The sequence below is a fragment of the Vombatus ursinus genome, unplaced genomic scaffold, assembly GCF_900497805.2.
Source record: "Vombatus ursinus unplaced genomic scaffold, bare-nosed wombat genome assembly UNPS02014820.1, whole genome shotgun sequence".
NCBI classification, from domain to species: domain Eukaryota; kingdom Metazoa; phylum Chordata; class Mammalia; order Diprotodontia; family Vombatidae; genus Vombatus; species Vombatus ursinus.
In genome coordinates this window covers 27,365,251-27,389,194 of record NW_020954598.1, presented here as the reverse complement: position 1 = coordinate 27,389,194, position 23,944 = coordinate 27,365,251, and the positions used below count along the sequence as shown (strand labels likewise).

The following is a 23,944-nucleotide window of genomic DNA, read 5'->3' as shown; positions in this document are numbered from 1 at the left end:
TTTAAGTAAATCACTCTTTGGACCTTAGTTTCCCACTCTGTGAAACTAAGATGGTGTCTCTTTCAGCTCTATGAACTTATGATCCTATGACTCACTCAAAGAGGCTGAATGTTCCCAAGCGCTCAGCAAACCCTTTGCTCATTGGAAGGGGGAGCGAAGGGAAATCTAGCCCGATCCTGCATGGGCACTGGCCCCGCATTCATCTGAATCTTATGTCTTCTCACCTTGTCCCTCCAGACCTGCACATTGGCATCACCAAACGATTAAAGACCACGGAGGTGCAAGAGGGAGAGAGCTGCACCTTGGAGTGCATCCTGTCCCACCAGAGTGCTGGCGACGTGGGAACGTGGACAGTCAATGGGAAAGACGTGGGCAGCTCTGGCCACTTCCGGGCCTCGTGCCAAGGCCGGAAGTACATCCTCACACTCCGAGATGCAGCAATGGCGGATGCTGGCGAGGTGGTGTTCACTGTCCGTGATCTCACTTCTAAAGCCTCCCTGATCGTCAAAGGTAGGACCTGAGGCCCTATTGTAGAGTCTCCCCTTGTTCTGTTCTGTTTCTTCCCTTCCTTTCTCCCCTCTCTTCCTTCACCATTCCTCCCTCCCTCTACTCTTCCAGCCATGAATTTGTGCCTCTGATGCCGACTGAATCATTCTCAGACACAAGTTTATCCTATAAGGTTTGAACACATGAATTGTGTGAGGCTCTTGAGGCAGTTGGGGTGGAGGTTGGGCCTGGGGGATAGGGAGATGGACATCTGGGAGCCTCTGCACTGTGAAAACCCTACAGTAGGCCTTCCACCCACCTCACCTCCCTCCTCAAATTTTCCTAGAGCCCTTTTCTGAACTCCAGAATGGCCCCTATCCCATTCTCCTGGGTAGCATACCTATCTAAGAACGTGTTATTCATGCCTCCCAGACAGGATCTTAGAATTATATAGATTTAAAGTTGGAAGGGACCTGAAAGGTCCTCAAGTTCAACCCCTCATTTTACAGATGAGGTACAGAGAGTTGAGGTGATTTACCCAAGATCACACAGCTAGTAAGTGCCTGAGGTGGGATATGAACCCAGGTCTTCTGATTCCAAGCCCATTGTCCTGTCTGCTACAGCAGATACTGTCCAAAATAAAAGAATGAAGAAGCTCTCTCAGGTCTTTGATTGTGTTGGGTTTGAAACTTCTGATGAGACAATTATAATTGAGGATACTTTGTAAAATACAGAAGGAACCACTGGGGTAAAACTGGCCTATTAGACTGTAAACTCCTTGAGGGCAGCAACTCTGCCTTGTTTCATTTTTATATCCCAACCTAGCACTGAGTCCAGGCCCTTGAACACAGTAGGTGCTTAATTGGTATTGGGTTGTTTTTTTTTTAATTGTTGAGTGATTGCAAGCACTAATCTTACAACCATCCTTTGTCCTTCTTATAAATAATTCTCAAGAGAATGATCATTCCCTAAGCCTGCAAATTGGCAAATAGCCATCACTGATCAGTAAATGATGACTCACAAGGTGATGCCATCTGTCACATCCCCACATTGCAACCCCGGCTGCCCCATCGTGGGCTTGGGCTGCAAGACTGACCCCCAGGCCCTGTCCTGGGTCACTATGGGTAGAGAAGAATCAGAATGAGGACACCCATCATTCTGTCATTGCAAACCTTCAGGGGCCAGCTAGGCTGGCATCACTGCTCTTGAGTGAGCTCTCCACCCTGCCTTTATTATTGTGAGGATTCCCACTCTATTTTTAAAAAATTATTTATTTATTTATTTGAGGCAATCAGGGTTAAATGACTTGCCCACGGTCACATAGCTAGTTAACTGTCAAGTGTCTGAGGCCAGATTTGAACTCACCACCTAGCTAACCCCGATTCCCACCATATTATTATTATGTGGGCTTCTTGCTCTGCCTACTTTATTATGCATCAGTTCATCGAAGTCCCGACTCTCAGTTTGTTGTTCCAAACACTATACCGCCCTGCCTGGGCCGCATATGCTACTGTTCCCCCCACCAAACACAACCAATGGCATCTTCTCTGGGTCTCAAGGAGCTTCCCAGAGGGCAGATTTGACCTGATATTGTTCAGTCATTTCAGTTGTGTTTGACTCTTCGTGACCCCATTTGGGGTTTTCTTGGCAGAGATACTGGAGTGATTTGCCATTTCCTTCTCCAGCTCATTTTATAGATGAGGAAACTGAGTCAGACAGGGATAAGTGACTTATCCAGGGTCACACAGCTAGCCTAGCCATACTTGACCATCTTGTTCAGCTTTTCCCCATGTCCTCCCTTGTAAGTGTCTGAGGTCAATTTGAACTCAGATCTTCCTGACTGCGGGTCTGGAGCTCTCTCTGCTCCACCAGCCTAGCTGCCAGAGAAATTTGGCCTCAATCTGGGAGCTATACATAGGAATGAGTCACAAGATGCTTTAAAGGAACTGAGCATGAAGGGTCTATTGTGATGATTTCCTCAACATTATTATTATGCCTGGGCTGCATAGACCACCGCTCCCCCACCAAACCCACCCATTGGCAAGCAGCCCAGGGTCTAGTAATGAGTTTAGCCTCATCCCCTGTGTCTGTGCCAAGGTTGCTTGTCAGAGACAGCACCTGTGTCAGTGAATGAAGGAGTGGGAGTGTAGATGAATGGTCCTCTTAGCTCCTAGGAGTGGTTTTTATTAACACTTTTGTTCTTAATCACCTGGTTTGCCCATTAGCACGATCAGAGTGGTTTTCCTGAAAGCAGTGTTTATGTTTATGCTCTTAATTTTGTTCTTTAAAGAAAACAGTTTGGAGTGTGCAAATCCCCTATTTAGAAAGTAAATCTAATTAGAAGGGAAACCAGAAAAAAGACCAGTAAATCTAATTAGAAGGGAAAATGGAAATGTCAATATAGGCATAATCTGATTTCTTGGCAATTCCTTGGTCCTCCCTGGGTCACAATTACCTCTCCAGTAAACAAAGGGGTTGGGCTAAGGTCCTATCCAACTCTAAATTCTCTGATCCTATGAATTTTCTAGACTTGATGGACATGAGCTACTTAAGGACTTTAGGAGGAACAGAGAGCTAAGTCATAGACAATGCTAGTCCTTGTATTTGGTATCCAGAAGTCCTCATGGTTGCCCCCCAGCCCACCTTAGATGCCTCAGGGCTCCTTGGTTGGTTTAAATGTTAGTGACCCTGGTCCTACCAAATGCTGACCTTCCTGCTCATATTCATCCTCCCTCTCCCTGCACATTGCATATTCTATTCACCACTTTCTATCATGTATCTCAGACAAGAGGAAAAGGCATTTGGTAGCATCATCGAGCTTGGGAATTTTTCACTTTGTTCAGAAAAAGAAGGGAAGGCCTCCAGTATATTGGGTGGACTTTATGTGTCGAACTCTTGGGAGGACATGGGGAAAAGCTGAACAAAATGGTCAGATATGACTAGGCTATGATCTGCTTTGTTGGGTGAAATACCCACACCAAAGAAATCATAGATCTATTTGAGTATTTTGAGTGAGGTTGGAGTGACTGCTTGCTTGAGATGTACTGATGACCCTTTTCAGATAGAGATTGGCCCATAGCTTCTCAGATCCCTTCCAGCTCTGAGATTGTGTCATTCTTTGTGATTTTGGGATAAGATGGCAAATGAGAGGTGAAAAACACGGCAACCTCTCAGCAATTCAAGGGCAAAGAGAGTCTCAGAAACAGGTAAAAATGAATGATTGGTTAGTTAAGGCAGGAATTAGATGATACAGTTTGGGAGCTAAGGAAAGAGAGTCTCCTGCGTAGTGCCAACAAAGGAGAAGCATCTTCTCTGGGTCTCAGGGAACTTCCCAGAGGACAGATTTGGCCTGAACCTGGAGGCTATACTTAGACATGAATCACAATAGGCTCCTTAGGAGCTAAGCAGGAAGGGTCTAGCTGGCTTAGGGGCAGAAGCAAGGTGGAGAAAGGAAAAAAGACCCCACTTCTTGGGAATCCAGGCAAGACAAAGACCTTTACAGGGAGGCAGGAGTCCTGGGTTCTAGTCCCAGTTCTTGAACTAATTGTATGACTTTGGGCAGTCATTTCTCACTGGGCTTCTCTTTCCTCATCTATTATTTGAGGAGGTTGGATTGGTTGGTCTCTTAAGATCTGTCATTCTGGATTCTGTGTTCTGAGCTCCGATCTGGGTCAGAGAAAAGCTGAATTCTATAACTAGGGTACATCACAGACCGTATCTTGAGATTCCTTATATTGGAGTGAGGTAGTTTCTTGTACTGTGAATGACTGGTGGAATATGATATTGTGGACGATTCATTGCCAAGGAAGGGAGAAAGGTCCCGACTCAGCAACTTAGAGAATTCCCTTCAACCTCCACTGAGAGATGGGTGAAGGCAGAGAGCTCTCAGCCTATCTGTCCATACTGGCTACACTTCAGCAAGCCCAGGCATAATTCCCTGATACACTTAATTCAATTCAACAAATACTTAATAGGAGCCTACTCCCTATAGGACTCTATATTCACTCAGTTCTGTGATTTACAAATATGTATCTCTATGTAGAGATACATATGTAGTTACATATACATAGATCGATACATATACCTATATTGATACATATATGTGTCTCTACATAGATACACATATTTATAACCACAGAACTGAGTTCTAATATTGTATATTATAGATACACATACAATTGTATGTATATTGTGCATATACATATGTAGATATGTAACTATGTATATGCAAAAACCTATCTATACATGGATATACAGAAATGTGTATAGATATATTATTTATGTATCCATACATGACTACATATCTACATGTGTATATGCACATGAACATATACCTATATGAATATATAAATATAATATGTATGCATATATGTTTATATTACAAGGTAGCAGAGGAGAAATCCAGACAGCGTACTGTAGGAGAATTTGGGGAGAGATTATTTTCAGCTAGGAGGATGAGAGAAGGGTTCTTGATAGATGTAGCTTATGAACTGAGCCTTGAAGAAGGGGAAGGAATCCAACAGGAAGACAGAAGAGAGTATACTGCAGGTGGAAGAATCAGCCTGGGCAAATGATCACAGATGCTGGAGCAGACAAGATGAGGCTGAGGAATAGCTAACTGTCTGGTTTGTCCAGCATCTGCAGTATGTGAAAGGGAATAATGTGCAGTAAGTCTAGAAAGGTAGGTTGAAACCAGATTCTAGAGGGCCTTAAGTGATAGCCAAACGAATTAGTATTTTATCCTCTAGGCAATAAGGAGTCATTGAAGGATTTGGAGAAGGGGGTAGGACAGGGTGACATGGTTAGGTGCATCTAAGCTTAGGCACACCAGATACCACCCCTTCTCCCCACCATCTTCTCTGAATGGAGTTACGAAGCTGCACACAGCAGGAAGCCCATGACTCGGTCTCACATCTGGTTTCTGCTATTCTTCCTTCCCACACCCCAACCCTGTCTTCTGCAGAGAAGCCAGCATCCATCACCAAGCCCCTGGAGAACCAGAGGGCACCAGCCGGGGAGGATGTGACCCTAAGCTGTGAACTCTCCAAGGCAGGTGCCACCGTGAGGTGGTTGAAGGATGGCAAAGCAATCAGAAAGGGTCCCAGATATGACCTACGCTGCGAGGGCTGCCAGGCCATTCTTGTCATCCGTGTGGCCTCCCTCAAGGACTCTGGCGAGTACACATGTGAAACTGAGACCTCGAAGAGCAAAGCCACCCTCAGGGTGGAAGGTACGTAGTCAAGATTGTTGGAGAGTTTTTTTCTCTCTCTTTAAAAATAGGGGCGGCTAAGTGGTACAGTGGATAGAGTACTGGCCCTGGGGTCAGGAGGACCTGAGTTCAAATCCAGCCTCAGACACTTGATACTTAATAGCTGTGTGACCCTAGGCAAGTCACTTAACCCCAATTACGTCTCAAAAATAAAAATAACATTTTACTGATCCCTTTTGTTTTGACCCTACAATCTGATATACTCTACCTGCCTCTGTGTCCCCACTCCCACTGGACTTTCCTTTGTAAAAAAAAAAAAAGGAAAAACAGTTTTGATCCATTATGGTTATTTACATACACACACACACACACACACACACACACACACACACACACACACAAGAAAGAAGGAAAAGATTGTCACCAAAACATTTTCAATGCTTGGAAGAGAACTGAAGGAAGTTCAGTGGACAGCTTTGAAAGTAACACGTCAAAGGGCAGGTAGGTGGCGTAGTGGATAGAGCACCAATCCTGAAGTCAGGAAGACCCGAGTTCAAATCCGACTTCTGACCAAATACTTGACACTTACTAGCTGTTTGACCCTGGGCAAGTCACTTAACCCCAATTGCCTAAAAAAAAAAAAAGCAACATGTCAAATTTATTATATATATTAAAAAAGCAAGCTGTGCTTACTAGAGATTTTCATCTTTACCTATGATCCTTTGTCTATTCTACTTTGCATGTGGAAATTTGGGGCCATATTCATTAAAATTCAGAAGATTTTTTTTAAAAGACAGTTATTCGAAAGCAGCTGACATAGCAACTGAATCCAACAGTGATGTAGGTAAGCCTCTTTACCAAGAGGAAGAATATGCAACCTAAATATGAAAAGATCACTTGAGAAAAAAAATGAAGGGATTGTAATACTAAATAATATGTGGAAGGAGAGACGTGTGTTTTGTCATTTGTTCTTTGGGACCAAGATTGGTTATCCCAGTGAGTCAGAGACTACCCTTTAGTGTTATTTTCACCTACATTATTATAGTCATTATGCATATGATTCTAATTCTGATGACTTCACTCTGAATCAGTTCATACAAATCTTCCTATGGTTCTCTGAATTCCTCATATTCAACTGTAACCCCTATCCCTACCCTCTCAGGAGCTACTCGAAGCTTGAGCTATATTGCCTTTTCCTTTCAGGGAAATACTGGAGTGGTGTTCCTTCACATTTATTTACTGCAGTTTGTTCAGCCATCTCATAATTGAAGAACATGTACTTTGCTTCCAGTTTTTTGCTGCCACAGAAAGTGTTGTCCTGAATAGTTTAGTATAAATGAGTCCTTTCTTTCTGCCTTTGACTTCTGGGGGCTATATGCCCAGTAAGTCTTGAGTGAGTCTAAATTATTTTCCAGAACAAATTGAACCATTTCATCATTTCTCTTGTTGTTTAGTACGTCTGACTCTTTGTGACTCCATTTGGGGTTTTCTTGGCAAAGATACTGGAGTGGTTTGCCATTTCCTTCTCCAGCTTATTTGACATATGAGGAAACTGAGGCAAACAGGGTTAAGTGACTTGTCCAGGGTCACACAGCTAGTAAGTGTCTGAGGCCATATTTTGAACTCAACAAAGATGAATCTTCTTGACTCTAGGCCTGGCGCTCTATCCGCTGTGCCACCTTGCTGCTCATAGTTCCTCTAGCCATGTACTAATGTCCCTGACTTCCCCAGATCCCTTCAACCTTAACTATTGCTTTATTTTATTTTATTTTTTTTTACTGTTTTAAGGGATATAGAATAAAACATGAGTTGCTTTATTTTGCATTTCTCCAATCTCTAGTGATTTAAAGCAACTTTTATATCATTGTTGATATTTTACAATTTAAAAAAACCATTCATGTCCTTAAGCTATTTATCTGTTGGCTCCTGGGCTTATATATTTATATCCATTTCCTGCTTATCTTGGATGCAGACTTTTACCAGGGACATTTGATATAAAGATTCCCCTCCCCCCACTACCTCTTCTTTTATTAGCTGCATTGATGTTTTTTCCCTGCAAAAGCTTTTTGATTTTATGTAAACAAAATTGTCTAGTTTATCCGTTTTGAGGGATAAACTCTATCCATTTTTTTTTGGCTGAGCACTTCTCCTTAGCCAAAGCTGTGAAAGTACTTCCTTTTGCTCTCTATTTTTTTCTCATATTTAGATTGCATATGTACTTGGAGTTTTGTGGTATGTAGTGTAAGATACTTGTCTAGATCCAATTTCTGTGAAACTATTTTCCAGTTTTATTAGCCATTCTTTTTGTTTATTTGGTTTTAAATCTTTTTTTCAATCACCAAAATATTATTTTTCCTCTATCCTACATCTGCTTCCCCCAAAGAAACACAAAACCCTTATAACCAATATGCATAGTCAAGCAAAACAAATTCCTGCATTGGCCATATCCAAAAATGTCTTATTCTAAACTTTGAGTCCATCATTTCTCTGTCAGGAGGTGGGTTGCATGCTTCATTCCTGGTCTTCTGGACTCATAGTCAACTAGTCATTGTACCAACCAGACTATCTAAGTCATTCAAAGCTGACTGTTTTTACGATAGTGTTGTTATTATATAAATGGTTCACCTGGTTCTGTTTATATCACTACTTATCAGTTCATAAAAGTCTTCCCTTTTTATCATGCATATGTATGTCATACATATATGTATGTGTATATATTCGTGACTTCCATTATTGTAATATATGTGTGTACATATATCCCTGACTTCCGTTTTCTATATATACATATATATGTATGTTTTGTGTATGTTGTTTCTTAATGGCACAACAGTATTCCATTATAGTCATGTATTGTAATTTGTTCAACCATTCTCCAAATGATGGACACCCTTTAGTTTCCAGTTCTTTTCCACTACAAAAAGAGCTGCTATAAATATTTTTGTACTTAGGAGTCTTTCTCTGATCTCTTTGGAGAATGTCTGGGTCAAAGGGTATGCGGAATTTAGTCACTTTGGGAGCATACTTCCTATGACATTCTTCTAGAATAGGAACCCTTTCCTCCAGCATCCTTAGTAGTTTATATTCTTGGGTTTATCAAACATGGTACTGCTGGATTCAGGTGTTTCTGGGTCTTGTTTATTCGGTTTTCCCTCATTTCTCTTTATAGAGGTTATGCCTTTGGCATAAAGCGTTTTCTGTCTCTGATGGCCTGGCTAAGTGAAGGCAGCTGCACTAGGGAGAGGACTCAGACCTTCTGCCCCTAGTAGCAACTCCCATTTTTATAATGCTTTAAAGTTCACAGAATGCTGTTCTTATGCAATTTTATGAGGCAGCATAAGATTTTTATCCCCATTTTATAGATAAGGAAGCTCAGGCTCAGAGACATGAAGTGACTTGCCCAGGGTTACCCAGCCCATGTAAGTGTCTGAGGCAGAATTGAAACTCAGTTTTTCTGGGGCAGCTAGGTGGCGCAGTGGATAGAGCATGGGCCCTAAAGTCAGGAGGACCTAAGTTCAAATCTGGCCCCAGACCAAACACTTGACACTTGCCAGCTGTGTGACCCTGGGCAAGTCACTTAACTCCAATTACTCACCAAAAAAAAAAAAAAATGAAACTCAGTTCTTCTTGACTCCAGGTCCAGGGCTTTATCCACTATATCATCTCGCTGCCACCTTTCTGGGTCTGAATTCTCTTGCCCGTAAAATGAGGGAGTTGACTAGGTCCTATGATCTTTGAATGAATTATTCTCTGAGATCCCCTCCTGGGTTCTGGTGGGTGCAGAAGGATCAGGGAGTGAGGGAGGGGAGGAAAATGGAGTCGAATCCCCTCAGAACTTCATCTTGTCCTCTCGTTTTCCAGAAAAGCCCAACCGCTTCACCAAAGAGCTGACAGATGTGAAGGGCGAGGAGAAGGGCACGGCAGTATTTGAGTGTGAAACCGAGAAGCCAGCGGCAGCTGTGACGTGGCGGAAGGGTATCGCGGAGCTCCGGCCCACCAGGAAGCATGTGCTCAGCCAGGCAGGCACGGCTCTGAAACTTACCATCTCCACCCTGGAGAAAGGAGACAGCGACACCTATACCTGTGACATTGGGGACGCCCAGTCCCAGGCTCAGCTCATGGTGCAAGGTGAGAACCATGGAGAAGCCCACGGCTTGTTGCCCAGAAGCCCTTCAAGAGATAGCCTCTTTCCCAGAACAGATTCAGGGAAGTCCTGGGCCCACTCCCAGGGTACCCTGGACTTTACTAGGTCATTCACACACATATGCATATACATACGTGTGCACACACATACAATATACATATGTGTATATGTACATACATGCACCGAGGCCATGGGGGTCTTGTTATAGGCACACATGTATGTGCACCCGCACATTCGTATACACAGTGCACACATGTATAGATATGTACACATACATACATGTAGGCATCTGGGGCCATAGCTCTAATTAATTATAGGAGATATGTATATATTTGTGTATGTATATGTGTGAACGCAGAGGCACATATAACATGTATATTTGTGTATCTATATATATAAATAATGGAAGTCAGGGATATATGTACACGCATATGTGATAATAATGGAAGTCAAGGATATATACACATACATATATACATGCGTATATGTGTATGTATATGTATATATATGTATCAGATTCCTATGTGTGTGTATGTGTGTGTGTATATATATATAGACGCTGTGTGTATGTGTGTGTGTGTGTGTATATACACACATACATATATCTCAACACACACACACATATAGGAATCTGAGACCATGGGTCTTGTTATAGACGCTCATTCATATATACACATACATATATATATGTGTGTGTGTGTGTGTGTATGTGTATTTACCTATGTATATCTAACATACCCATATACACATACATACCACATACATGTATAGGCATCTGAGGCCATAGCTCTCATTAATTATAGAATATATGTATGTATATGTATGAACACACAGACACACAACACATACGTGTGTGTATATGTATATGTAAATAATGGAAGTCAGGGATATATGTACACACATAGGATATGTACACATACATATATACAAACATATACATGCGTGCATATGTATATTTATACATATAGGAATCTGAGACCAGGGGTCTTGTTATAGACTCCCATTCGTATATACACATATATACATATATGTGTATTTACATATGTATATACATACATATATATACATACATATACACATACACACATACATGTATAGGCATCTGAAGCCATGAGTCTTATTATAGGCTCACATGTACACACATACACATGCCCCCATGAATACGTGCACATATATGTACAGTATACATATATACATTTGTGTATGCACATATGTATGTGGGTGTAAAATTACAAAGCGGCAAATCCTCGTAGGTATTTCTGTTTGGATAAGTGACCTCAGTTATTACAGGACTTAGAAGTAGAAGGGACCTGAGGGATGACTTTGTCCAACTCCACTTTGCAAATGAGAAAACTGAGGCTCCGAGAAGGTAGAGAAGTTGTCTGAGATCCCCTAAGTAGTGAATGGAAGGTCTGAGACTTGAAGCCAGGCCTTCTACCTCTAAATCCAGCATTCTCCCCCTATGCCCAGTGCCTCTCCAAGATGTAGAATTTACAGTGAATAAATCTATATACATTTGGATGATGCAGAACCATATATTCTTAGAGTTGGGAGAGATCTCCAAGGATTTTTGAATAGTTTGTCTTTCTCCCTCACTTCCATTATTATCAACTTGTCCACCTTAGATGTGTCCCTAGTGGCCCTTCTTTGGGCTCCATTCGCCCTCACAACAGCTGAAAGAAAATCATCCTTCTGGGAAAATGATAAATATTGGAAAAGATGTGGGAAAACTGGAATACTAATGCATTATTGGTGGAGTTGTGAACTAATCCAGCCATTCTGGAGAACAATTTGGAACTATGCCCAAAGGGTTATAAAACTGCATATCCTTTGATCCAGCAAAACCATTACTAGGTCTGTATCTCAAAGAGATCATAAAAAAGGGAAAAGGACCCACATGTATGAAAATATTTCTGGAAGCTCTTTTTGTGGTGGCAAAGAATTGGAAACTGAGAGGGATGCCCATTAATTGGGGAATGGCTGAACAAGTTATGGTATGTGAATGTAATGGAATACCATTGTTTTATAAGGAACGAATGTGCAGGTAGATTTCAGAAAGACTTACGTGAAGTGATTTTGAATGAAGTAAGCAGAACCAGAAGAACATCGTACGTAGTTAACAGCAACATTGTACGATGATCAACTATAATAGACTTAGCTCTTCTCAGCAATACAATGATGTAAGACAATTCCAAAAGACTCGTGAAAGACTTGGAAAATGCTAACCACATCAGAGGAAGAACTATGGCGTCTGAATGCAGAGTGAAGCATATTGTTTTCACTTTGTTTTTTGTTTTATCTTTCTCGTGGTTTTTCCCTTTTGTTCTGATTCTTCTTTCATAACATGACTAATGTGGAAATATGTTTAACATGATTGTATATGTATGATCTAAAAAAAAAAAGGAGAAAGAAAATCCTCCTTCTGGGCCTTAGTGCTCCTGACACTATCCTTACAGGCCAGCTGCCACCCACCTCTAGGGATTCATGCAGAGACAAATGATCATTTGTCACTAGCTAGTATAAGGTTTATTAAATCACAGGTTAAAAAAAAAACTCTGAAAACCTTAGGGCACAGTTGCAATTTTCTTCACTGCTGCTGATTGAAGGCCTTCATGAAGGAAGAAAGAATTTGATAACTGACAAAACTGGCTGAAAGGAGAATATCTAAGAACAGAAATTGGATTTCTGGACCTTGACTTGAAATACAGTTCTTAGGTATGCTTAGAATGCAGAGGAGATTGTATCTGTGCACTCCAGACCACATCTCTCACAGAATCCTCCTCAAGGTTCACCTCCTCCAGGAAGTCTTGTGCTTATCCTGCTTGAATCAGGCTGATTAGAGAAGGACACAGACTGGAGAGTCTTTACCTCACGTATCCTGCCATCCACTGCCCATACCCCAGTAATAGTGCTCATGGCCCCACCAGGCCACTTTGGCATAGCAGAAAGAGTACGAGACTTGGAGTCTGAATACCTAAGTTAGAATCCCAGAAGTAGGATTGTGACCATTTCACTTCCTTTCTCCTTATCTATAAAATGGGAATAATACCTCTTACCTATGTCAAAGGGTTACTTTGTAAAATTTAAACTAATAAAAATGATTTATTATTGTTGTTATTATAATGATTATCATCATCATTATTATTTTAGGTCAAAAAATCCTCATCACCGAGGACCTGGAAGATGTGGAAGTTTCTGAGGGGTCCTCAGCCACATTTCGATGCCGAATCTCCCCTGCTGACTACAGTCCTGTTCAGTGGTTTCTGGACAAGACCCCACTACACACGAATGAACTCAATGACATTCAGGTGCAGCCAGGAGGCTACCACATGCTGACTGTGAGGCAGCTTGCCGTCAAGGACTCGGGCACAATCCACTTTGAGGCAGGTGACCAGAAGACATCCGCTGCCCTGAGAGTCACAGGTAGGTCATTCTCGGGGACTGACCCCAATGTCTACTGTGAACCATTCCTTCTCTGTGGAGACTCCACTGCTTCTCTCCCTAACCTCAGCCGGTGGAATAGCTCTGAAATGTGTCTCCATACTAGGGTCAGGCTGCCCTGAGACTGGCATATTTTTGTTAGCTGTACCTAGAATATGCCAGTCCTGGCAATAAATTTTTTTTTCAGGACCAACCTAGCTAAGCATGGGGAGGCTCATTGCCCTGTAGCCTGGCCATTTGGTGATGAATCCTTTGGCCATGGGAACCCATGAAATAAGTCAAGTGAACAAGTCAACAAACAATTGCACATCTGCTATGTGTTGGGCACTGTGTTAAGCACTGAGGATACAAAGAAAGGCAAAAATAGTCTTTGCTGTCAAGGAACTCAGTCTAATGGAGGAGGCGACATGCAAACAACTATGTACAAACAAGCTATAAATAGGTTAAATTGGAGATAATCTCAAAGGGAAGGCATTATCATTGAGGGGGATGGGAAAGTCTTCTTGTAAAAGGTGGGGTTTTAGCTGAGACTTGAAGGAAGCTAAGGAAGTCCAAATGGTCTTCAGCATAGTGACAGTGGCAGAAAAGGGAGCAAAGGAGGTAAAGAATCACGTGGTTTTTAGGCTGTTTGTAAAGTTTAATTTTGGTGTTGGTACTCTGTATGTGGGCTCCTTGTACTGTGACCAATGAGTAGAAACTCTGCTGGAGGAATAATCGCTATGTCAGGAGACAACATGGTCCTGTAGAAAAGGCACTCAGCTTGTCCACTGAATTTGGAGCTAAGGGACTTGAATTCAAAGATTAGCTCTCCCACTTACTGTTTGTGTAAGTAGTGATTTGGTCCAGTCACCTCGCCTCTATAAGCAACTAGAGGTGCCATAAGGCACAGAGCGCTGGGCCTGGAGTCAGGAAGATCTGAGTTCAAATTCAGCCTCAGACACTTACTAGCTGTGTGACCTAGGCAAGTCACTAACCTCTGTTTGCCTCAATTTCCTCATCTGTAAAATGGGGATAATAATAGCACCTACCTCCCAGGGTTGTTGTGAGGATCCAAGGAGATGATATTTATGAAATGCTTGGTAATTAATGCTAGCTATTATTAGCCTCAGTTTCATCTGTTAATTGAGAGGGGTTGCATTAGATGATCTCTGAGGTCCTTTTCAGCTCGAGACCTGTGATCCTGTTATCCCAGAATTGAATCAAGTCAGTCTTCATATACTCACTCTTATAAAGGCAGAAGATAAAAGAAAACTGCAGCCAAATGGAAGGATAGCAAACCTGGAGAGTCAAATAAAAGATTTGGAGGAGCTGGTTCTATTGTGTGTACAAAAGCAACAAGCAATATCATTTCCTGAGATATTTGGTTATTTGCAGTGCTTGTGATAAGGATGTACAAAAAGACCATCTTGAAAATAATTGTAGTTTTTGTGTTGACATTTATTACAGAAAATGAAAAAGTGGAGAAATTTTATGAAGAACTTGAAAAATTAGATTAATTAACATTAACTACATTGACATATACATATCAACAAATTAGATTAGCATATTCTTTAATGCTTGATGACTTTAACGTGGACGTAATTAAGAACCATGAAAAATGTGCTGGAAAATATGATTGAGGGGTAGGGAATGAGAGAGGCCAGTAACTGCACAGAAACCTCACACCTGTACATCATGAATACCTTCTCCTACAGAAGAAATGAAAGGTGTTGGACATAAAAAGCACTGAATAACATCATAAAAATTAAGTTAATTGTATTTCAAATTATAGGAAGTACATTACTGCTGACATGGGAGCCATTCTTGAACCACCTCTGTACAGTAAGAATATTGATTTGTTAAAGCAAAGACAAAAATTAATACAAAATGAGAAAAAGACATGGCATGCAATTTAAACATGACAAATTATAGATGTTGAAGTTGAGAAATGGATGAAGGAAAGGATACTGATGCCAATTATAGAAGTTCACATAGAAGTTTAATGGATAAGTCAATTTTCATAATGAAGAAACTAAAGGAACCTAGAAACCAACTTCATCATGGCAAAAACTTGGTTTACTTGCTAAGTAGAGAGATAGAGTGGCTAATGGCGATACCAATTTAGAATAAAAACTTGTTTATGAAATCTTATGAAGAAAGATTGTGGAAGATTATGAGCAATGTTGCCTCATAAAGCAATAAAAGTTAGTGGAGAGAAAAACCAGTTTAAAAAAATCTCAGTGAGAGACCTAACTAGCCAAAGGCATTTAAGATGAAAATGGAAGAACAACAGACAGAAGATGGAAAAGAACCAGATGTGGAGTCAGAAAGACGAGTTCAAATCCTGCTGTAGGCATTTTTTTTAGCTATGTGATACTGGACAAATCACTTTAATCTTTCCTAGCCTCAGTTTCCTCATCTGTAAAATGGGATTGATAATAGCACCTACCTCCCAGGTGTGTTGTGAGGATAAAAATGAGATATCTGTAGAGTGCTTTACAAGCCTTAAAGTGCTCTATGAATGCTAGCTGGGAGTCTTACCTAATCCCTCCAGTTGTTCATGCTCTCTCTTTCATCAAATTATCTTGTATTTCCTTAACCATGTATCTGTAGTAAGCCCACCCCCAGGCCCCAGTCAGTAGAATGTAAACATTCCTTCAGGCTAGGTATTTAGGTCTATGTGTCCTCCTTGGTTATGGAAGTCATTTAACAAGCATTTGATGAATTGATTCAGGAGGCTCTGAGGGGATCTTTATATTTTCACAATTGTGACTACATCTAATTAAGAAAAGTCTAATTTAAAATAATAATGATGATGGCAAATTATGCTCTCTGCTCTGCTTAAAATAAGGCACAAGGCACTTTTGGGGAAAATTTCGAACCCAATGGTTAAAATAAAAATAACATAGGCACTTAGAAGTAATCACCAGTTATCTGCAAGATTCCCTTTTGTGGGACACTTTCTTCCCCAACGATGATGTCTGCTGGGGTGTTACAATGTTTACAATCAGTTTACAAATGGCTTACTTCCCTATTGCCACCAAAGGGGAAATACAGTAAGACAGACTTTTGGTCATTTCTACAAGGCGACTTTGAATGTTCATTTCGAGCTGATTTGACCTGAAGAATGGAAGAAAGTAAGCTGGGATGTGCTGTGGACTGCTCCCACCCCCAACTAAGGACAAGCCCTGCCCAAGGAGAAGGCAATGGCCAACCCCTCAAGTATCTTTGCCAAGAAAACCCCAAATGGAGTCAGGAAGAGTCGGGCATGACTGAAATAACTGAACAACAATAACCTTCCCAAGGTGTATGAACAGGGCTCAGTCTGCCATCAGGGTTAAGGACTCAGTCCATAAGCAGGGCCAAAGCTCTTGAGGTCTATAAACGGGGTTAGGGTTTGATCTAGGATCTGGGTGAATTTTGGAAACTGAGGGGTTTTTTTTATTTTAACATGTGAAGCTAACTAGTCCAGACAGGGACTGAATGAATATCACTGTTGCAAGGTGTTCTCCACAGACACTTCTCCCAAAAGTTTCATTCTATTGTCACACTAATCCTATGGGATGATCTACAAACAGGGAAATTCGGGTACAGAAATGGATGAGGACTTTCCCAAGGCCATCCAGGGACTTAGAGGTTGAGGTAGAATTAGCTTTGTCTCTTCAATACCATGACCTCCCTGAAGATCACAGGCCACATGTGATCTAGTTATTATGAGATGGTTTCTGCTTTGTCTTCACAGAGAAACCCTCTGAATTTTCCCGGGAGCTTGCTGATGCTACAGTTACCACAGGGGAGACTCTAACCCTCTGCTGTGAGACCACAATCCCAGACAGCCCAGTGCGCTGGACCAAGGATGGGAAGACCCTAAGGCCATCAGCCAAGTGCCAGATCAGCCGTGAAGGCTGTGAAGCCCGGCTGGTAATCACCAGTGCCAGAGAACAAGATGGTGGGCGCTACGAGTGTGAATTTGGCAAGGCCCGGACTAGCTCCATTGTCAGGATCAAAGGTGAGGTTCTCATGGAGCATGGGACCAACAGGGTATTGGGGAAAGGGTGGACCCTGTAGACTGACTGGTCTATTCATCAAGGCCTTAGTTAGAAGGTAGATAGTCACTTCCTCTGGTCCAAAGACCCCAGTCATTTATAGATAACATCTCTCAGTTATCTATACTACCTTTAATCAATGATGTGGATGAAGTCATAAAGTAGAGAAACATAATGTTTGAAGTCTAAAGACGAGTAGGCATCACAGCTCTGCTATTAATCCCTTTGTGAACTTGTGCGTAAGGGTTCAATCACTTAACCTTTAAGGGCCTCAGTTTCTATGAAGTGAAGGGGTTGGACCTGAGGATCTCTACAGTTCCATATGGCTCTCAGTCCCTTGAACCTATGATCTCACTCCATCTTTCATCTTTTGGTCCTTTCTCCTCTGCCTACAAGCAGGGTCAGGTCTCTCCTAGCTTCAAAAAGCCTACTTCTGACCCTGCTGTCTCCCTCAAGTTATAAACTTATCTTTTGCTGTGTAACCCTGGTAAGTCCAACCTAACTGCTCTCAGCCTCAGTTTTCTCATTTATAAAATGGGTCTAATAATAGCACCTACTTCTCAGGACTGTATGTGAAGATTAAATGAGATGATATACAGGGTGTCCCGAAAGCTAGCTAAAATCTACTCTAAGATTTTTGAAACACCTTGTATTTATGACACTTTGCAAACTTTAAAACTATATTATCCTCACTATCCTCCTCCTCCTCATTATCATTATTATTTCCCTTTCATACTCAGTCTCTCCACTTAGTCATTTATTTGGAGTCATAAGACCTGGGTTCAAATCCTGCCTCTGCCATGCACTAGTCATGAGACCCTGGGCAAGTCACTTAACCTCTCTGAGTCTGCAATATTAAGAGGTTGGAATGGATGACCCCTAAGATCCTTTCCAGCTCTAAATCTAGCACCTTCTCCACCTCCTTGCACTCTAGCATCCATCTCTACACTTCTGCTGAGGTACTCTTTCTAACGTCATCAGCGACTTGCTAATTGCCTGATCCAGCGGCCTTTTATTTTTTCAGTCCTCCTTCTCTCTGGCCGTGCTGCTCCATTTGTCTCTGTTGACCGTCCCTTGCTTCTACGTGCTCCCTCCTTCCATGGCACCATTCTTTTCTGTTTCTTATCCTACCTCTGAGAAAATTTCTTCTTGATCTCCCTTGTAGCTCCTTTCATCCCAGTGCACAACTGAGTGTGTCTCCTAAGGCACTAGCTTCAGTCTTCTTCTCTGCAGCCACTCACCAGTTCCCTGTGGTGGGCAATCATCTTTGAACACCCAGTCTTTTAATACTGTGGTGGGTTTCTTTCACTTTCATGTATGGCATTTCACAGATTTGATTAGGTCACTTCCTCAGTACTTTGGAATATACCCCGATCCCATAACCCACAACGTTTCTTACTCGTATATTCCCATACCTTCTCTTGCCTTTCACTGTGAGCCAGACTCATAATCTGCTTCCTCTTCTGCAAGCTTGATCTCAGCTATGTCTTGTAGACTCACACACTATTGCAGCTGGAAGGCACCTTAGACATCATCTAGTCAGACCTCTTCATTATGCAGATGAGGAAATAGGCTCAGAGAGGGGACATAACTTACCCAAGGTCACCCAGCAAAGTATGGGCAGCATCAAGACTAGGACCTGTTCTCTTTTTAGTGTTCTTGCCCCTACACTGTACCATCACTTGCTGATTGACTAAGATCTTGGGTTGGGTTGGGGGGGAGGCACAGCTGGATAGATCCCAGACCCCTTGTTGGTGGACTGACCCAGGGAAACAGGCACTCTTTTTCTCTTTTCTTTTTAAAAAAATTTAAAAATAAGTTCATTAAGGAATGTTCATAAGAAAGCAAGAACTTTTGACTTGGTTCTTCATGCCGTGTAATAAAGATGATGTAAAACCTTGTAGGTGTGTGCTTCTTTCCACTGGGATTCTTAGAATCTAGTCTAGTCGTATCTGCTTTGCTAGAATAAATTAGTCTCTTCCTTGCTTCTTTTCAAAAACGCCGTGTGGAAGCAAAAAAAAAAAAATGGCATTTTCCTCTTCATTCTCTAAGCTGGAGCCAGTGTTTTTACCATAACAGGTGACAGTTTTTACTTTACCCACTTTAATTAGCTGTCAGTCTTTGAATTCAACATCATTTGATGCAAAAGTCGACACGTTGTTATGGAATCTGTGAGTCCTTAGAAAGCCCTTGAATTGGACTCTGTTGCAGCCTGGCTGAGCTGAGACTGAAGCTGCAGCTTGTCAAAGGAAATTGGGATTTGAAGGACCAGTGGGGGACTGATCTCATTGAGCTCGTGAGAATTTCCCAAAAGTTTCCTTCCGCTGTCGCATTTCTATTTAATTAGCAGGTTATGGCTTAAGAAAAAGTTTCACTTTTCCTAACACCCAGCTTTGAAACTGCTGGAAACTTTCAGGTTTTCATGGATGCCATTCTAGTTCTGCTGCTCCTTCTTCTTTAACCTTATTCTCTAGAAACCTGGGCATGGGACTAGGACCTCTTTTCCTTGGACTCAGGAGCCCTTTTCCCGAAGAGAAGGGAGGTTCTCCTAGTTCTCGGGATCCCCAGAGTTTTGTTCTAGGCTAGGCTGGTTTAGCATATGTTTCAGGGATCCAGTCGGCTAAAGTCAAAAGCAAAAGGTTCCCTGGGGGGAAGGCGCTATGAGGACCCTGTTCTGTGCAGCCTTTCCTGGGGGCCAAAGGGATGGACGTAGAGTAAGAGAGGAAGTCGTTCCAAATGAGAAGAATGGTGTAAGCAAAGTAACGGTGGTGAGGAAACACAAAGCATGTTTGGGGGACAGTGAATAAGTGAACAAAGTATGGAGGAGTTAGGAGCTGTCCTTTCTTTCTCGGTTCTGATGTCTCCCTTCTCTGCTGTTCCCTTCACCCCCAGCTGCACCAATCTACTTCAAAGAGGGGCTGAAGGCCATAGAAGTGTCGGAGGGAGGAGCCACCACTCTGCGCTGTGTGCTCTCCGCTGTGGCTGCCCCCGTGGAGTGGCACAAGGCCAACGAGGTGATCCGGTCCAGCAACAAGTATCACCTCCGGCAGGAAGGAGCCTCTCTCGAGCTGATTGTCCGAGACCTGGAACCTCAGGATAGCGGGGAGTATTCTTGTGTCTTCAAGGACCAGAAGACCACAGCCATCTTGACTGTCAAGGGTAACATCTCTTCAGATAGTTTTCTTAGTGGTTCTCTCTCTCTCTCTCTCTCTCTCTCTCTCTCTCTCTCTCTCTCTCTCTCTCCCTCTCTCCCTCTCTCCCTCTCTCCCCCCACCTCCCTTCTTCCTCCCTGTCTTCCTCCCCCAAACATTTATTAAACACCTGTTGTATACAGAACACTCTGCTCAGCCCTGAGGGAGAGCCATAGTTTGTACTAGGTATTATTCCTGCTCTCATGAGTCCAGAAGAGTGACACAGACATAAGTAATTATAATATACAACACTCTAATGAGGCAGCTTGCTGCTGTGATAAATAAGAGTGCAGGACTTGCAATCAGTAAGACTTAGGTTTAAATCTTGCCTCAGACACTAGTTGTGTGACCCTAGGCAAGTCACTAAACCTCCTTCAGGTTCCTCATCTATTAAATGGAGGATAATGACAGTACCACCCTCACAAGATTGTTGTGAGAATCAAATGTGATTGATTGCACATGTGAAGTGCTTTGCAAACTTCAAAGGGCCATATAAATAAATGTTACTAGATATTATGGGTCCCCCTGGCCAGTCCAGAGAGGAATTTTCCTTTGTGAAATAAGGAGTTGGGTGACTGAGGAGCCTCTGGTTCTCTCAGTTTATATTGGAAGAGCTGATATTTTTCACCAACTGTTAGCTTAGTATGAGCCAAAAGTATGAGTGACTGAAAGAGGTCTAATGTCCAAATCATGGGAGGTAATCATCTTTCTGTTCTCTGCTCCAGTCAGAGAACTTCCTGTAGTATATCTAAAGGGGATATTGACAAACCAGAGCATATCCAAAGAAGGTTGACTGGAATGGTAAGGGGTCTGGAGACTATGTCATATGAAAATCCAGTCAAGGAACTGGACAGAAGGCTTGGTGGGTAGGGTAGGTCATGAGCCATTTCTTCAAATATCTGGGAGGGCTGTCATGTGGGAAAGAGAGCAGATTTGTTCTGTGTTGATCCAGAGAGCTGAACAAAGACTTTTGAGAGGGAGGATTTTCTAACGAAACTGTTCCACTATGGAATGATCTGTATCAACAGAGGCATCAGTTTAAAATAGAAGGGACCTCAGAGATCATTTAATCCAACCCCTTATCTTACAGATGAGGAAAGTTAGGTTAAAGGATTTACCCAAGATCACATAGAAACCTTATGAGGGATGGGAGTCTCCTGGACCATGAGTCTTATGACAGTGTGGGGATAGAGTGCTGCTGCTGAGGCAGAGTAGATAGAGCAGTGGACTTAGAGACTGGAAGACCTCAATTCAAATTCTGCCTCAGACACTGACTAGCTTTGTGACTCTGGACAAGTCACTTAACCTCTGTCTGCCTTAGTCCTATCTTACAGAGCTGCTGTGAGGATCAAATGACGTAACTTATACAAAGAAACAATATATATGAGATGTAATGAGAATAACATATATATATATATATTTATCACTTTGTAAACCTTATGGTGCTATACAAATGCTAATTATTACTGTTTTTGTTGTTATCATTATTATTAGGGACAAAGGTTGGATCAGGTAATCTCTAAGATGCCTTCTAACTCTAAGAAAATGAAAATCAGTAGGAGGATAGGCAGTTAATTCGGCTTAATCCTACAAACATTTCCTAGATGCTTGCTCAATGTGGGGTGCTATGCTTGGTGTTCCAATGCAAAGACCTCTATGACCCAGGCTATGTTCTCCAGGAGCCCAGAATCTAAGGTGCGGAGGGACATCTCCATAAATGCCCTCGGTACACAAGGGAATGAGCTAAGTGCAAAGGAGAGGACCAGGCAAAGCACCAACAGATTTGAGGAAGGAGAGACCACTTCTAGCTGGGGACATTATGAACACTGCTGCAGGGGAAGATTCCCTTCCCAGCCAGTGATTCTTGGACTCTCGATGTCAATGCCTGATAGACGGTTGTAGCAGGTGGTACTTCATTCAGTAAAACAGATGATTAATAATTAAAGGGGTGTTTGCAAGTGAAACAGAATTATGTTTGACAGTAGTGGCTGGCGGGGGACAGAGCAGTAATCTGGGTTATTGCAAAAAGTAAATATGTGGAGGCCCCAACCAAGTTATCCTTCATTTCCACTGAGAACCGAGTAAGAGGAAACAAGGTTACATTATAGCAAAATGAAACTCAGTTAGGCATCGGCAGGAACTTCTTCGCCCTCCAAGGAATTCATCACTAGAAAAACTGACCTAGGGGAGCTGTGAAGGCTCCCCTTCTTCTTCTTCTTCTTCTTTTTTTTTTTTTTAACAAAGGAACAAAACACCGTCCAAATATCAATTAATGTCCTGAGATAGTCAGTGGAAAATTTTTGCCAAATCTCTGCCTCTTGACCATACTGCACATGAATACTTCCTAAGTGCACATTTCCCTTTCCTGTGGTCTGTCTGTAAACCCCAAATATCTCTGGAATCTTTCCTCAGTTAATACATTGAGCCTGACTACAGCCTGCCACGATGTAGATGGTTAATAAATGCCTATTGCCTGGATGACTGATTGCATTGGAATGGCACACTGAACATTGTTTCATCTCTCATTAGTGCAATGAGTTCAACTTTGGATTCCATGAGATGAGGATGATCTGGACAGTCCACCAGAAAGATAATCTCATTAATTGCTGGTAGTTTTTTTTTTCCAAAGCTGATTTAATTTGCTCATGTCCACCAAGATCAAAGGTCGAAGAAACCATTCCTGGAATCATCAGCTCTTCAGATGTTGGATGTAGTGTTGAGACTTGTTGGCCCAGTCTGTCATCTTTGAGCATATGCAAAAGGATTTTTTCCTGCCTGCATTGTCCAAACCCACGAACATAAGTTTTCCGAATTTTTTGAATAGTCCTAAAAACTGCAGAACACTGCTGAAGCCGTTATAGATCCACTCAAAAATGAATGCCATCATCTTAGTTTAATCATGGCTCCAGAGGTGGCATCTCTGAGCCTCCCTCTCCATCACTGAGGCCAACACAACAACACCACCACCAGCTTCCAACCACTTGCTGGAAATACATGGAGTCCCTTTCCATGAAAACCTTTAGAAAGGTTTGATGCAGCTATCTGCCTGGGGTAGTTCCAGGAAGCAAGTGATGAGGCATCAAGATTCTATGACTGACAATTTGTGACTGTGCAGCCCTTGGCTTGGAGACCATAGGTCAGGGATAGTTAGTTCCACGTTTCTGCTTTCTGTGCCTTTTTCTCCTTCTCAGGATAGAAGCTGGTAGAAGACCAGCTGCCCCAGTACCTGGGACCCTCCATCTACCCTAGGCCTTCTCTTACCTTGGAGGAAAGAAACTGTTAAACTCAATCTCTCTGAAGTGAGGAGGATTCAGTGTACCCTCAGAATTTCTAAAGAAGGGCCTTAATCTGGATGAGGAAGGAAGTTATAATGAATTTCAGGATTTTCAGGACTTTCAGGAAAATAAATTCAATTCAATGCTTTTATTAAGTGCCTGGTGTTTGCAAGGCA

The 23,944-nt window shown here is 42.1% G+C and overlaps 1 protein-coding gene across 1 annotated transcript in view; it reads left to right on the top strand.

The window, feature by feature from the left end:
* The window catches only part of LOC114024071 (obscurin-like), a 291,936-nt gene that overhangs the window by 84,991 nt on the left and 183,001 nt on the right, over window positions 1–23,944 (top strand). The window contains 6 exon segments of the mRNA XM_027836906.1: window positions 238–510; window positions 5,450–5,716; window positions 9,554–9,820; window positions 12,987–13,259; window positions 16,999–17,265; window positions 20,195–20,461. Of these exon segments, the coding sequence (XP_027692707.1) occupies window positions 238–510; window positions 5,450–5,716; window positions 9,554–9,820; window positions 12,987–13,259; window positions 16,999–17,265; window positions 20,195–20,461 (1,614 nt within the window).